Source organism: Streptopelia decaocto (assembly GCF_964273445.1).
Source record: "Streptopelia decaocto genome assembly, chromosome: 1".
Lineage (NCBI taxonomy): Eukaryota > Metazoa > Chordata > Aves > Columbiformes > Columbidae > Streptopelia > Streptopelia decaocto.
Window position 1 is genome coordinate 44152531 of NC_138663.1, and position 12873 is coordinate 44165403.

General features: G+C 38.6%; 1 protein-coding gene across 4 annotated transcripts in view; it reads left to right on the top strand.

The window, feature by feature from the left end:
* Positions 1-12873, top strand: part of ANKS1B (ankyrin repeat and sterile alpha motif domain containing 1B) — a gene marked incomplete at both ends in the record, with an annotated part of 433162 nt that overhangs the window by 145625 nt on the left and 274664 nt on the right. For all 4 annotated transcript variants that reach the window (XM_082076086.1, XM_082076094.1, XM_082076095.1 and 1 more), the window contains one exon: positions 9380-9516. In XM_082076086.1, coding sequence (XP_081932212.1) covers positions 9380-9516 — 137 coding nt within the window. The remainder of the gene's footprint in view (positions 1-9379; positions 9517-12873) is intronic.

The window sequence follows — 12873 nt, forward strand, 5'->3', positions numbered from 1 at the left end:
GAAAAGCCAACAAAAAAAACCTATTTCACAAAAATAAAGTGTATATGGCAACTGTGTGGCATTGTTTTTGAATGCTCAATTAGACATCAACAGCTTGCAGAGGCAGCCTCAAAAGGTTACTCAGGAAACAGTGGAAATCACCCATTATCTCTCATTAGCACTTAATGAGAGATGTTTTTCCAGACAGTTGCCTGGTATTACAAGGGTTATGCAAGCTTGAAGCAGTTCCAAAGTCTATTTGTGCAGGTGGGTGATTAGAGGAAATAAAAAGTTGATAATAGTCATACCCAACTCTCATGGATGATGCAGAAACCACTAAGCAGACCCCCTGCTGCCACTGGAATGCACTCCACTGGTAATTAATTCCAAACACAATCCTGAAATAGCTGCCACATCCAAGACTGGGCCAGTTATAGCTTCAAGTGCTTTCAACAAGACAGTTGCAGATATATATTTACAATCCTACTCAGAACAATGGTTATTCAGGTTTAAGTGTGTGGGAAACAAAACAAATTCAAAAGAGCAAATTCAAACAGTTTAGTCTAACTGTTCTCTCTGTGCATCCAATGTAACTACCTACTGATTCCATTATTCAGTATTCCATCTGCTCTTTTGAAATCTCTTGTAATGTTTTTTCCTTGAAATCATGAAATACGTGATTGTCCCTGTCTGTAGTTCCTAGATTTGTACCAGGTTGAATTGTTATGTAGGAGAGAAGGTTTGCTTTGGGGATTCAGTCAAGTTAGAAAAATTTTAAAGTTGAATCCTACACTATGGCAAATTGCCATAGAAGAATTAGAATTAGAATTCCTGTGTTCTTTTCAGAGTTTTGCGCCTCCATATAGGAGGAAATATACACAAAGGCATTCCAACATTTTTTTCTAAAGACGGGCCAAACCCATAGAAATTGCCAGGCTCAATAAGTGTTTCTGTAGTAGTTTTCTAATAGCCTAGCAAATTGAGTTTGCTATAACTAATCAAACTTAAGTCTGTCTCGATACCACACTAAAAAGCATTTCCATCCCAGACAACACTAAGCCATCTGAAGCTTTAGTCATGTTTTTGCATTATCCTGATGCTGGGGTGTCCAAAACAGAGGCAAGGTTTTGGTGTGCCTTGAAGAAGTTTGAACCACTGCATGAAATCTTTCACACTGAGCAGAGCTTGAGGAATAAAAGGAAGTTATTTACTAGTAAAAGGGAGCCTTTGCAGTTGTTGTCTATATATGCATACAGGTGTATCTATATACATTTATGCATACATATAAAAGTGCAAATTCATTGCCATCCTTCTTTTTCTTTCTCCCAGAGTTGCAATGTACAAATGTACCCAGGCACTGAGGTTACAGTATAAACCTCTGCAAGGTCATAATGATCAGGCTCCGTGCTTTAAATATTCTGTTTGCATCTCATATAATATGTTCAGGGGATTTAGAATTTAGTGTAAATATTTCTACACACCCTTACATGTGTAGCATATAATCTTGTTCTAGATTATTACTGGTCCATGCTTCTAAAGTTAAATATACATTTCTTCTGTTCTTATAGCAAACTGTAAATCTGATCATACAGTATTTAAGTGACTCCACAAATAACTGAAATATGGTAATAAAATACGCTGAGTATATATTTGCATTTTGGTTCAGATCACTAGATGGGAATTTAAAATAAATCATAGTTCCCAGTTACCATCCATTGCTACAGTCACAGGCTGGTTTTGGAGCACAAAAATCAGACTCCTTTTTGATCTGAAGCTCCATTTCAGGTGGGCACCAAAAGTATGGGGTCCTTCTGGAAGCTGTGAGGTACATGTGTGGTGGGGGTGTTTGGTAAAATAAATAAGATGGCACATAGTCCTAAAAATTCAAACCCACATGTACTTTAAATGGATTGTTACTAGGATCATCTGCTTTGATCTGCCGATCCATTGCCATTGCACTAAATTGCAGAAATAACTGATGTAACAGTTAATACAGACTTGAGCGTAGATTTTGAAAAGGATGATAGTGTGTTTCTCTAATGAACATGGAGAACTATAGATTAACTGTGTGTTCCATTGTGGAGATTTATTTCTGAGGTGAAATCTAATTATATTACTGGAACATGGGCTGACTTTTGGCTTTTGATATTTTGTTTGCTGAGATGAGGTAGGAAATGTTCTAGTTGGTATACTTGGTATCTGCCCAACAGTTAATATTGTGGCATTAAGTACACATAGTGCCTATGCTTTGAGTACATTATGAAAAAAAATCTATTAGAAAAGTTCCAGTGAACATTTTATCCTCACAGTACGTAGATAGTGGGTTGAAAACCCTGATGAAACACTTGCTGAGCTGTGGTGATGTGGCCTATTACCATTCATAAGGGCATTTTTCTCTATGCAGCATGCCATATGAAGGAAGACAATAATCCGCTGCCTGACTACTACTAAAAGAAGACAATATTCACTTTCGTTTTGCTTTCTCTGTTATCAAATCTGAGTGATCCTTAAAAGTGTAAAGCAGTCATCGTATACATGAACAGGAGCTCCTTGCACTCCCCTCTTTTGTTGAACTCCCATCATCCTGTAAACTTCAGGAAAAAAAAGAGCTTACTATATTTTTTGCCATGACAGGAGAAACAAATTAAGTATTATTTTTAGAAAGATCTTTAGGCAACAGTGGTTATAGGTTTTAAGAGTGTGAGTTGGGATTCATCCCCCATAATTTTAGGACCTTGATTCGGCTGCCCATACATAGATATCTATTGACATTTTAAATGCTTTTGGGTGTCCCAGGCTGGTGCTTGGGCAGTGAAATTCCACAGTTCCTGCAAAGCCTCTTGCAGATGCCCTAAACATCACCTGGCACATGAACTTGCAGCCCAGAAAGCAAAGCATATCCTGGGCTGCTTTAAAGGAAGTGTGACAAACAGGTAGAGGGAGGTGATTTCCCCAACTCCGCTTTTGTGAGACCTCACCTTGAGTACTGCATCCAGCTCTGGAGGCCCCAACATGAGAAGGACATGGACCTGTTGGAGTGAGGCCAGAGAAGGCCACAAAGATGATCAGAGGGCTGGAGCACCTCTCCTATGAAGACAGGCTGAAAGAGTTGGGGTTGTCCAGACTGGAGAAGAGAAGGCTCTGGAGATAACTTATTGCAGCCTTTTGTTACCTAAAGGGAAACTACAAGAAAGCTGGAGAGGAACCTTTTACAAGGGCATGTAGTGACAGGATAAGGGCAATGGCTTTAAACTGAAAGAAGGTAGATTTAGATTGGATATAAGGAAGAATTTTTTCACTATGAAGCTGGTGAGACACTGAACCAAGTTGCCCAGAGAGGCTGTGGATGCCCCATCCCTGGAAGTGTTCAGGGTCAGGTTGGATGGGGCTTTGAGGGCAACCTGGTCTAGTGGAATGTGTCACTTGCCCACGGCAGGGGGATTGGAACTAGGTGATCTTTAAGGTCCCTTCCAACCCAAACTATTCTGTGATTCTGTGATTTCCTTGGACCACTGAGGTGATATTATTTAACCATGTTGCCCTATCTGTGTGCAACAGAACTGTCTCAGCTAGCTGTCCAGACTTTGTTTAAAGCTAATGCATATCTTAATCAGCGAAGTTCAGGGCTTGTTCCTCTAAGGTAATGTTTCTTCAGTATAGTATATCTGGATATAGAATATATTCTAAATTCTAATTAATACTGTTTTAACTGGCTTTCACTGACTTAAAGAAGAGCTTACCATGCTCACTGAAATGTAGATGTATTTCAAGAAATCCCGCCTTGCAATTCTAAAGAGCAGTTTCTGAATCACTCAAGACATTGATAACAAATACCGTTTCTTTGGAAAGAAGTTTAGTAGCATATGAATACAGAAGTTTAACTTTAGGCCCTGAATTTTTGTTCCAGAAATCATTCCTATTAGGTAGATGTATATAACACATTACATAATGCAGTTTTCATTTTATTCAGAACTTCTTTTTAGAGCCATGAAGATGATTAAGGGAGTGGAGCATCTCCTTTATGAGGAAAGGCTGAGGGAGCTGGGTCTCTTTAGCTTGGAGAAGAGGAGACTGAGGGGTGACCTTATTAATGTTTATAAATACGTAAAGGGTGAGTGTCACGAGGATGGAGCCAGGCTCTTCTTGGTGACAACCAGTGATAGGACAAGGGGCAATGGATACAAACTGGAACACAGGAGGTTTCACTTAAACATGAGAAGAAACTTCTTCACATTGAGGGTGACAGAGCACTGGACCAGGCTGCCCAGGGAGGTTGTGGAGTCTCCTTCTCTGGAGACATTCAAATCCCGCCTGGACACATTCCTGTGTAACCTCATCTAGGTGTTCCTGCTCTGGCAGGGGGATGGACTAGATGATCTTTTGAGGTCCATTCCAAACCCTGACATTCTATGATTCTGTGATTCTTTTTGTACTGAAAGACTGCAATGAGAATGAATCACTGAGTATGTATAATGTCATTGTTAGCAGACCAACCTTACTTCCTATGAAAGGATTGGTTATGATGTTAATTCCTATATAATATCTTTTGTATGAGACATGAGGTTAGTGTACTTTCATGGTTAAACATTTTTATGAAAAAGATAATGGTATTCTTATATTAATTACGTTTCAATAATATTGAACTGCATAACAGACAAAGCTGAACACTAGGCACAAAAAGCATCTTTTTTCACAATTGCATTATATGTGACAGTGTGGTGAAGAATAGATTTTGTGAACTGTTTATCTTGCTGCTTCCTTGCTCCCTTAATGTTCTCATAAAAAGGTGCTGTAAAAAATAAATATTTCCCTTATTAAATTACTTAAAACTATTATTAGTAAATTAAAAAAAAAGTGAATTAGCTCTTTTTCAATACTATGAAATTTCTTTTTATTATTTTCCTGTAAGGATACATAAAATAAGTGTTGGTGAAATATAGAACAACTGGAATAAACCAGTAAAATGCTAATCTGCATTTCTGGATTTGGTGGAATTGATTCAATATCAATAGATTTTAGTGTAACTGAAATCAAGCCACCAGTCCATAATCAAAGGGTGCAGCTCTAATTTAAACAATGTTTGTATGACTTGAGAATAAAAAACATTTTTTTAAGTGCTGGTAGGAACAACCTGACCTTCAACTTCCAAGCAATGACATCATCATTTTCACTATATGTTTTTATATGTCCTTGAGATGGTTAATTGTAATTGTGGTCATGATGGCATTGTAACACTTTCTGTCTGTTAAAACCTTTTATGCTAAGCCAATCAATCAACCAAAAACCAAAGCAAATTGGTAAGAATCGCCAAGATGTAAATCAGCATAGTATTTTTATAGTCCACACTAGATGAGTCCAGTTAATACAAAACCTGAATTTAAAAACTTAATTTGGTTATTCTGGACATAGAAAACATAACATAGTATATTTTTTGCATCCTATCTTATTCTATTTCCTTTGCTGTGAAACAAAGGAAATGGAGGATGGACAGTCCCCAGTAGCCATTCTTAAAAATCAGAATATGCTCCAGTTACGTAATCCTTGTGACAGTTTCTCATGTTTGATGGAGGCAGGAAGGAATATTGTTAGAGCACGCTGCAGCTCTATAATTTTTAGCTGCCACATGATCCCAGGAGCCTAATGTTATCTGACTTGTACAGAAACATCTCTTAGTTTATTGCAATTTGAGCCAAGAACTAGAAGAGAATGACAGCCATTAATATGTCCCTGTTGGCTACATCTATAGCAGCTATCAGGCACTCATCATGGGAGCTAATCTTTCCTAGGTAAATGTGGTAGGTTCTCATTTTTCCAAGTTCTTTTTGCCATGAAATGTTCCACTGAAATTTACGGGATTACCATTTTGGTTACCTAAGGGGAAAAAAAATTGCTTTAGTTTTGTCACCAGAGGAAGAAAAAGGAAAATGAAAACATAATTATTATATGGTTTAATTACAAAATAAAATATATTCAAATCTCTTCGTAATGAAACTATGAGTAGTATATACATAAGCAAAGAAGTCGCTCAAATTTGTCACAGGAACTAATGTGATGGTAATATCCTCTCTCTGATTGAGGATATTTCCCATGTGCCTAATGGGAAGATCATACTGTGAAAATAAACAGTTATCCACAATAAAGAAATTGTTCTCAAGAAACCATTACATGTCAGACACTTCATTCCCTTCAGAAAGTAGTGAAGGAATGAAATACTGAGCAGCTGTATTTTTTTTTTTTATGGGATGTTTATTTCAAAGATTTTTTTTTTTGCAAAACTTTATTTTTAGATTCTAAAAGCACTCTCCTTTTTTGAATTACCACTTTACTTCGCTTGTAAGACTGTAGCTACTCTTTTTTTTGAGATTGCAGCACATTATATATGTTCCGGAGTTGGTTGTAGTTTTATGCATGCACTGCAGCTGGAAAAGTTTTTCTCAGCCCTATATAGTGGGGCATATAACAGCCCTGCCTCTCCTCAGGAATATCTTCCAATAAATTTTCGTTCCAAGAATGTCACTCCCAGTCAGTTTGATGCACCTCGGGTGGGACTGGGAATATCGCAAGGCTTGAAACAGAATGAAATGGTGAGCAGAAAACCGTATTCGTCACCATCAGCACCAATCTGTATTTCTAACTACCTGTCCTTGGAGTGATGCATGTCTGAGATACTTCCATACCACAAGACCTCCTGATTTCACTTGCAAGGCTTTCATGTGCTGAACAGCTAAAGGGCAGCTGTGCTACAGCACGGCCACCCAGCTTTCACAGCCATGGAAATTCCAGGACTACTGAAGTACTGGGGAGTTTGTGTTCTTTACAGGTTTAGCTGTTTGTCAGAGACAATTGTTCTGTTTGTTTCTCCCACCAGTAAGTAAATAAGTGTACTAGGTACACTTCGATTAACGTGGAATGCTTTTCACTCTGCTCCCCAGATGGTGCCTGGATTATCATGTCTCGGCAACAGCATAGTCCCTTGTTTGGCATGTCCACATACAGTGCAGGGTTCTCTCACAGAAATCTCTGATTCTTTGGTCAGGGAGGTTCTTTGATAATTATCTATCGATGAGTCTGTACATAGAGTGAAAGAAGACGATATTTCATGTTTTGTAACAAAACAGGATGACACTTCCAGCTCAGTTAGGATGCTGCTAAGACTCATATTTAGCCTTCATCCTCATTATGGGATTTCCAAAGAATATGGCAACGCCTTGGGGGGGTGTCTTCTTGTCAAATCCCTGTCCCTTCTTTGATGAGCTGGGCTTTCAGATCACAGGATACTCATTCACATGCTGCATGTGAACAGTCTTTCAGTTAGATACCAGGTCAGACAGGAAAGCGTAAGAGAGACTTAAGGCTTTCTGGAATGTCATCCAAGTTCTTCTGTGTCAGGGACATTATGAGGATTCACCTACAGCTCCTTTCTAAGGCTGTCTAAAAATGTGTTTGATTCATTGTATTAAAGCACATGTATTATTTTCTGAATGAAGATATTTCAGATCCAAGATTTCCCTACACACTCGCAAGAAGAGCCCTGCTTTAATACTGCGGACCTAAAGGACTGAGAGTTTTGATGAGATACTTTTCAACTATATTGGAATTGTCTGTTTCTGTGACAGGGAGGGTTCACCCTGTTGGATGTCAGGAAACATCTGAGGTTATCAATGGGGATGTTGCAGTTTCGGATGTCTGCCAAACTGCCACCTGAATTTTCATTTACACCTTCATTAATTGTAACAATATTGCTGAAACATTTAAATCTGATATTTGCTTTGTAAGAACAGTTTGTCAGTCTGTATCTGACTAGAAACTTTAAGATCTTATCCAGATACCTCATATTTCTACAGGGAGTGTTTCTTAGAATCGTCCACGTTATGTTTTGTAGTATCTGTAAGTTTTAAAGGCCAGAAAGTTTACATTCTTGCAATTATTCCTCATTATTTTATGTTAGCTACGTTAATGTAACTGGGTATTTCCTTCCCTTTGATATCTTTGTTACACTTCCAAGAAATATTCCAGGTCAATAGGACCGAGAGGGAGAAGTTTCTGTCATTTCTTTCATGGTGACATTTGCCACAATGCTTTCACAGGCATTCATCTGTGCAGGTGGAGGAGCTCATGTGTGTTCCTGCAGAAGCTGGTTGGGCAAAAGTTCTCCCACTTACAGCACTGGACCCGCTTTTGTTTATTTGGAGTCTGGGTTTTTTTCTGAAGTGGATTTGCCCACAGAGTGGAAGCACATATTGGAGATCCATCTCAATTACAAATAAATAGGCTTTCTCGTGTGAACTGTGCAGGCTGTCAGCTGAGGCCTGCAGACATGAGATTTGAATGTAATCATTGTCTTAATGCAGGGCCATGGGTGTTACAGCACATTTAGGAACATGAAGCACATTTTTGTGGCCCACAAATAAAGGTATTCTATAAACTCACAGACACTGTAAAGGCGTCTGTAGCCATGCACAGGCAATGGCATTTTCCCCAGAATCCGAACCAAAGCATTTCTCTAATAATACAGTTCTAAAGGCATGAATTAATGTGGAGCTTTTGATCTCCTGCTAAGTCGTTCTGGTGCTTGGTTACCATCACAGCTGGGAACCTGTGCCTTATTTCATAGTCCTTTCTATCGTCTGACCTGATTTTCACTAACTTTACATTGTTCAAACAGCATTAAGAACATTTAGAGAAGGTAAGGATGGTATTTTAAGTCCCCTTAATGGTCCTTCACAGTGCCATAAAATGGTAACAGCATCACAAAATATGTCTGAACAGCAGTTTCCTGTGTACCTGCAGGTACATAGACATTTTTAAGCCAGCTATAGGTTGTCTGGCTGAGATACTGCTAGTAAGGTACATACTGCACTGCAAAGCTCTACGGAGGATGGAAATTTCACCAGAGGAGCCAAGTACATTTTCATGCAATTAATCCTTGCTGATCTGTTATGTTGTTCACAGTGTCCCAGAAAGCTGTCACTGGTGGCAATTCACATGCTCTGTATGTTTATATAACTTGTTGAGCCTAGGTCTTCTGTGTTAGGCTTTTCCAGGCTGATATATGAGTTGCATTAGAAAGCTCCCTTTTAAGTCACCTGTTCTACAGTGTAGTACTTGGATTCACAATCAGTAATTCACGGTAACAATAGTAAAATATTTGTGTTTGTTTTGTGCCTTACTTTATTTAGGTACAAAAGAGTGCTATATGCTGCCTTAACATAGAATGAATGTATGAGCTCATAAAATAAGTGTAGATATGCAATACATTCCTTACCAAATACACTTAAATTGCAATAAATTTTTGAAGTTGAAATAGTGTTCTGGGTAGCATTCTGGTTTCAAAATAATTTTTTATTTTAAAATGTATGAAGTATTTGTAAGTTCACATAAATGCTATTTTTATTCACAGATAATGCACCTCAGGTAGCAATTACCGCACCAGGATCTGGTAACCATAGAAACAGCTCTACAGGCCCAACACCTGACTGCTCTCCTCCATCACCAGACACTGCACTTAAAAACATAGTGAAAGTTATTCGTCCTCAGGTAGGTGATCACCATAGCATCCTCTTATTAGCTGTATCTTTCATTTCAGAAGCAGGCTGTGATGCATGCATTTTAAGAGGATATTTTCACTATCCACATATGAATAGGTCAAATCCAGATAAACAGAAAACAAAATAATTTTTCTATTTGGGAAGCAATCTGGGTAGCAGGAGAAGATTTAATATTCTATGAATGAGCGAAACAACATACAGAGAGATATCAATACATTTTTCTTATAGCATGAATGATTCTTTATGTAATATTTTGTATTTTTATGCACTATTAGTTTTCTTCCAAGTTTATGTTCTGTTTTATGAGTATTAATTCACTGTTACTTTTTCAGGTTTTCTTTTCTCTTTCTGTATCTCCATTTACATGGTCCCATGATGTTTCATACCTTCTTTAGTTTACCTTCTTGTATAGTATTGCTTCTTGATTTTCATCCTTCCTAACTATATGTATTTCTAATAGTGTTTGGTAAACAAGATGCTTAATGCATAGAAGACTTGAGTGCCCCTTGTAATTCTTTAAGCAATACAGCCTTTTAAAATAAAAGCTTTAAAATTAAAAAAAAAATCTTAGAACTTGATTCAGTAATATAGAGGTAATCAGCATAGAGGAATTTATCTTGGAATCACAGGAACATAGGATAACATACATTAGAAGGAACCTCAGGGGAACATCACCGCTTAAACAAGCATGACATTATTTGTGTAAAAGCTAGTTATGACAACTACACACTGAATTGACTAATTGTGAAACTTTTTTGGTCTGAACTCTGCAACTGAGCCTCTTTGATGCTAGTGGATGCAGGCTTTGTTTCATCAGTATGATGGCATTTATGTAACTTGATAAGTAGCTGATGGATATATGATATTTTGCTGATAATTATATAGGGCAGATTGTTTTGATGCTGCACAAGTGAGTGTGTTACAGTGTTGGAGGTGGATCTTCTTTTCAGTACTCATTGGAACACACAGTTCAGAAGGTCCTGCAGGATTAAAGGTAATTACAAGATGCACCTGCCATTTCTCTCTAGAAGCCATTGGTTTCCTGTGGCTGACACTGTCATTGCACAAAAATTCTAACAACTGGGTGATGCAGCCCATCCCTCTGTGACATTAGTTTGGTTTCCACATTCTGGTTTAAATCTAGATTGCAGGGGCTCTAAAATAACAGTTTATTCTCCTTTTGTCTTTTTATAGTTATTCCTCGTTTTGCTTGTTCCTGTAGTCTCCTGTCCCTCCCACTCTACACCAGTATAGTACCAAAATGCCTCCTTCCCTCTAAGATGTTTTTTATAGTAGGCGGCAAGCAAACAGAAAGGTATTGGAATATTGTTGGAACAAGCTGTTGTGTGATAGTTTATTGAAAATAGCATGTAAAAAGCCGTTTCCATCATGATATTGCCAACAGATGGACCCAGAACAGTGAATGGTGATGTTATTCCTGCTACTTAACTCTGAATGGATTCAGCAGATTCTGGGGAGCTATTTCCAGATTTAATTCATACCATTTACTGATTCCCAGTATTCTCACAGTTCTGCAGAACTGTGCAATAGGTAGCTGTGCAATATCTACGGACAGAACTTTGCCACGTTTGCTAAAATGTCTCTCCTGTGGCCCTACATGTGGCATACTTCCTATGCAGAAAACAACAGCAGAAAAGCACACGTAGGCTTGTGCTTAATGCATGTTGTATATCTATGCGCTCATATACAAGAAGGTGGATGCAGTATAGCATTCAGATCCCATTATGCTTCTCCTTTCTCCATGTGTTTTATGCACATTGCTTCAGTATTCTTCCTCTGTTTTTTTTTTCTTTTTTTTTTTTTTTTGTTGCTTACCTAACCGCCTCCCCCCAAAATCTCAAACCAAGAATTTAGACAAAGAAGTTCTAGATGTTTGCAATGTGATGTTTGCAAACCATTAGTGTTAATTCTGCCTGCATATTTAATTCCTTTATTCCATGCCTGCTGCGTTCAATTACATGGCAAGCTCTTTGAAGGTTAACACAATGGGATTCTATTACTGACTGACCTCTCAATACTCATGTAAAACTAATGAATAGTGTTACACAATGCATGCAAAATAATTAATTTTCTGTTGCCTGCCAGGGCCTTTTTGGACTTTTCTAACAAAATAAACAGATCTATATGGGGATAATATAAATTTCCAAAACAGCTGTCACTCTTTTCCCCTTTTCATATGTCTTATGCATCCAGCACAGGAAGGTGCCAGTGAAAGGCAGAATGGGAAACTCTTCAGCAGCTAGTTTTGCATTAGGCAGGCTTTCGTAGCTTGGATGAAACTGCCAGGAAAGTCTGGCCTTTCAACTCATATTATTTTCCTTTGTAGCCTTAGTTATCTTTCCTGAAGAGTTGTGTGTATAACAGTTTACCCACAGTGAGGAGAAACACCGTGTTTCTGGGTAAGCAGCAGCAGAGGGGACCGAAGATTCCTTCCTCCCACCAGTCTAGTGAGGAATGGCAGTAGCAGAGAGTGGAAAGAGAAACCTGGTGAGCTGGGTTTGAAGGCAGAGGTGGGGTCATTCCGCCTCCCGTTTTCTTTGGCCTTTTCTTTCTAAGACTGCGTGCCAGATCATGTGATGGCAGTGCATGTACATTCTTCAGCATACGACAGATTTTGAAGATGTTTGTATGAATGTGAGGTTTAGCACAGCACAGTGGCCCCTCCTCTCTCCTCTTCCAGCCACTGTCATACCAAACACAGCTGGCTGGGGACTCTGTCAGCTACAACTGCTGAAGAGTTCCCAGAAGAGGAGGGAGGCTGTGATGCTGCACTGCCAGCCCGTGGGGAAGTACCACAGCTGGGAAGTGTGTAACCGGAACTATCTCATACACAATGTGTGAATCCTGAGGGGTCTGGGTCATGGACAGTTAAGGGATTCCCCACAGTACACCCAAACTTGTTTTGTCTTTTTCTTTCTAGTTATCTCTTAACCTGGCCTTAATTATTCCCCTTCTTATATTACAAACATACCATCAGGAATTTCTGTTTTGCCCCAACCTTTCACTCAGTTTTCTGGAAATTTATACTTTCTTCCGTTAATTATGATGAATTTTGAGGTGAGAAACCTGTGTTTGTTGTGAACCTACCACTCATCTCTTCTGGAAATTTATCCTTTCTTCCATTAATTATGGTGAATTTTGTGGTGAGAAACCTGTGTTTGTTGTGGCCCTACCACTCATCTCTTCTGAGATTTCATTGCTCTCTAAAAAACTACCTAAAACTCTCTTTGGATATGTCTACTGTCCTATTCAATGTACTATTAATAAAGCCGAAGCCTATTTTAACTGAAACAGCACAGTGCAGCACTCTGGAGAGATACTAACT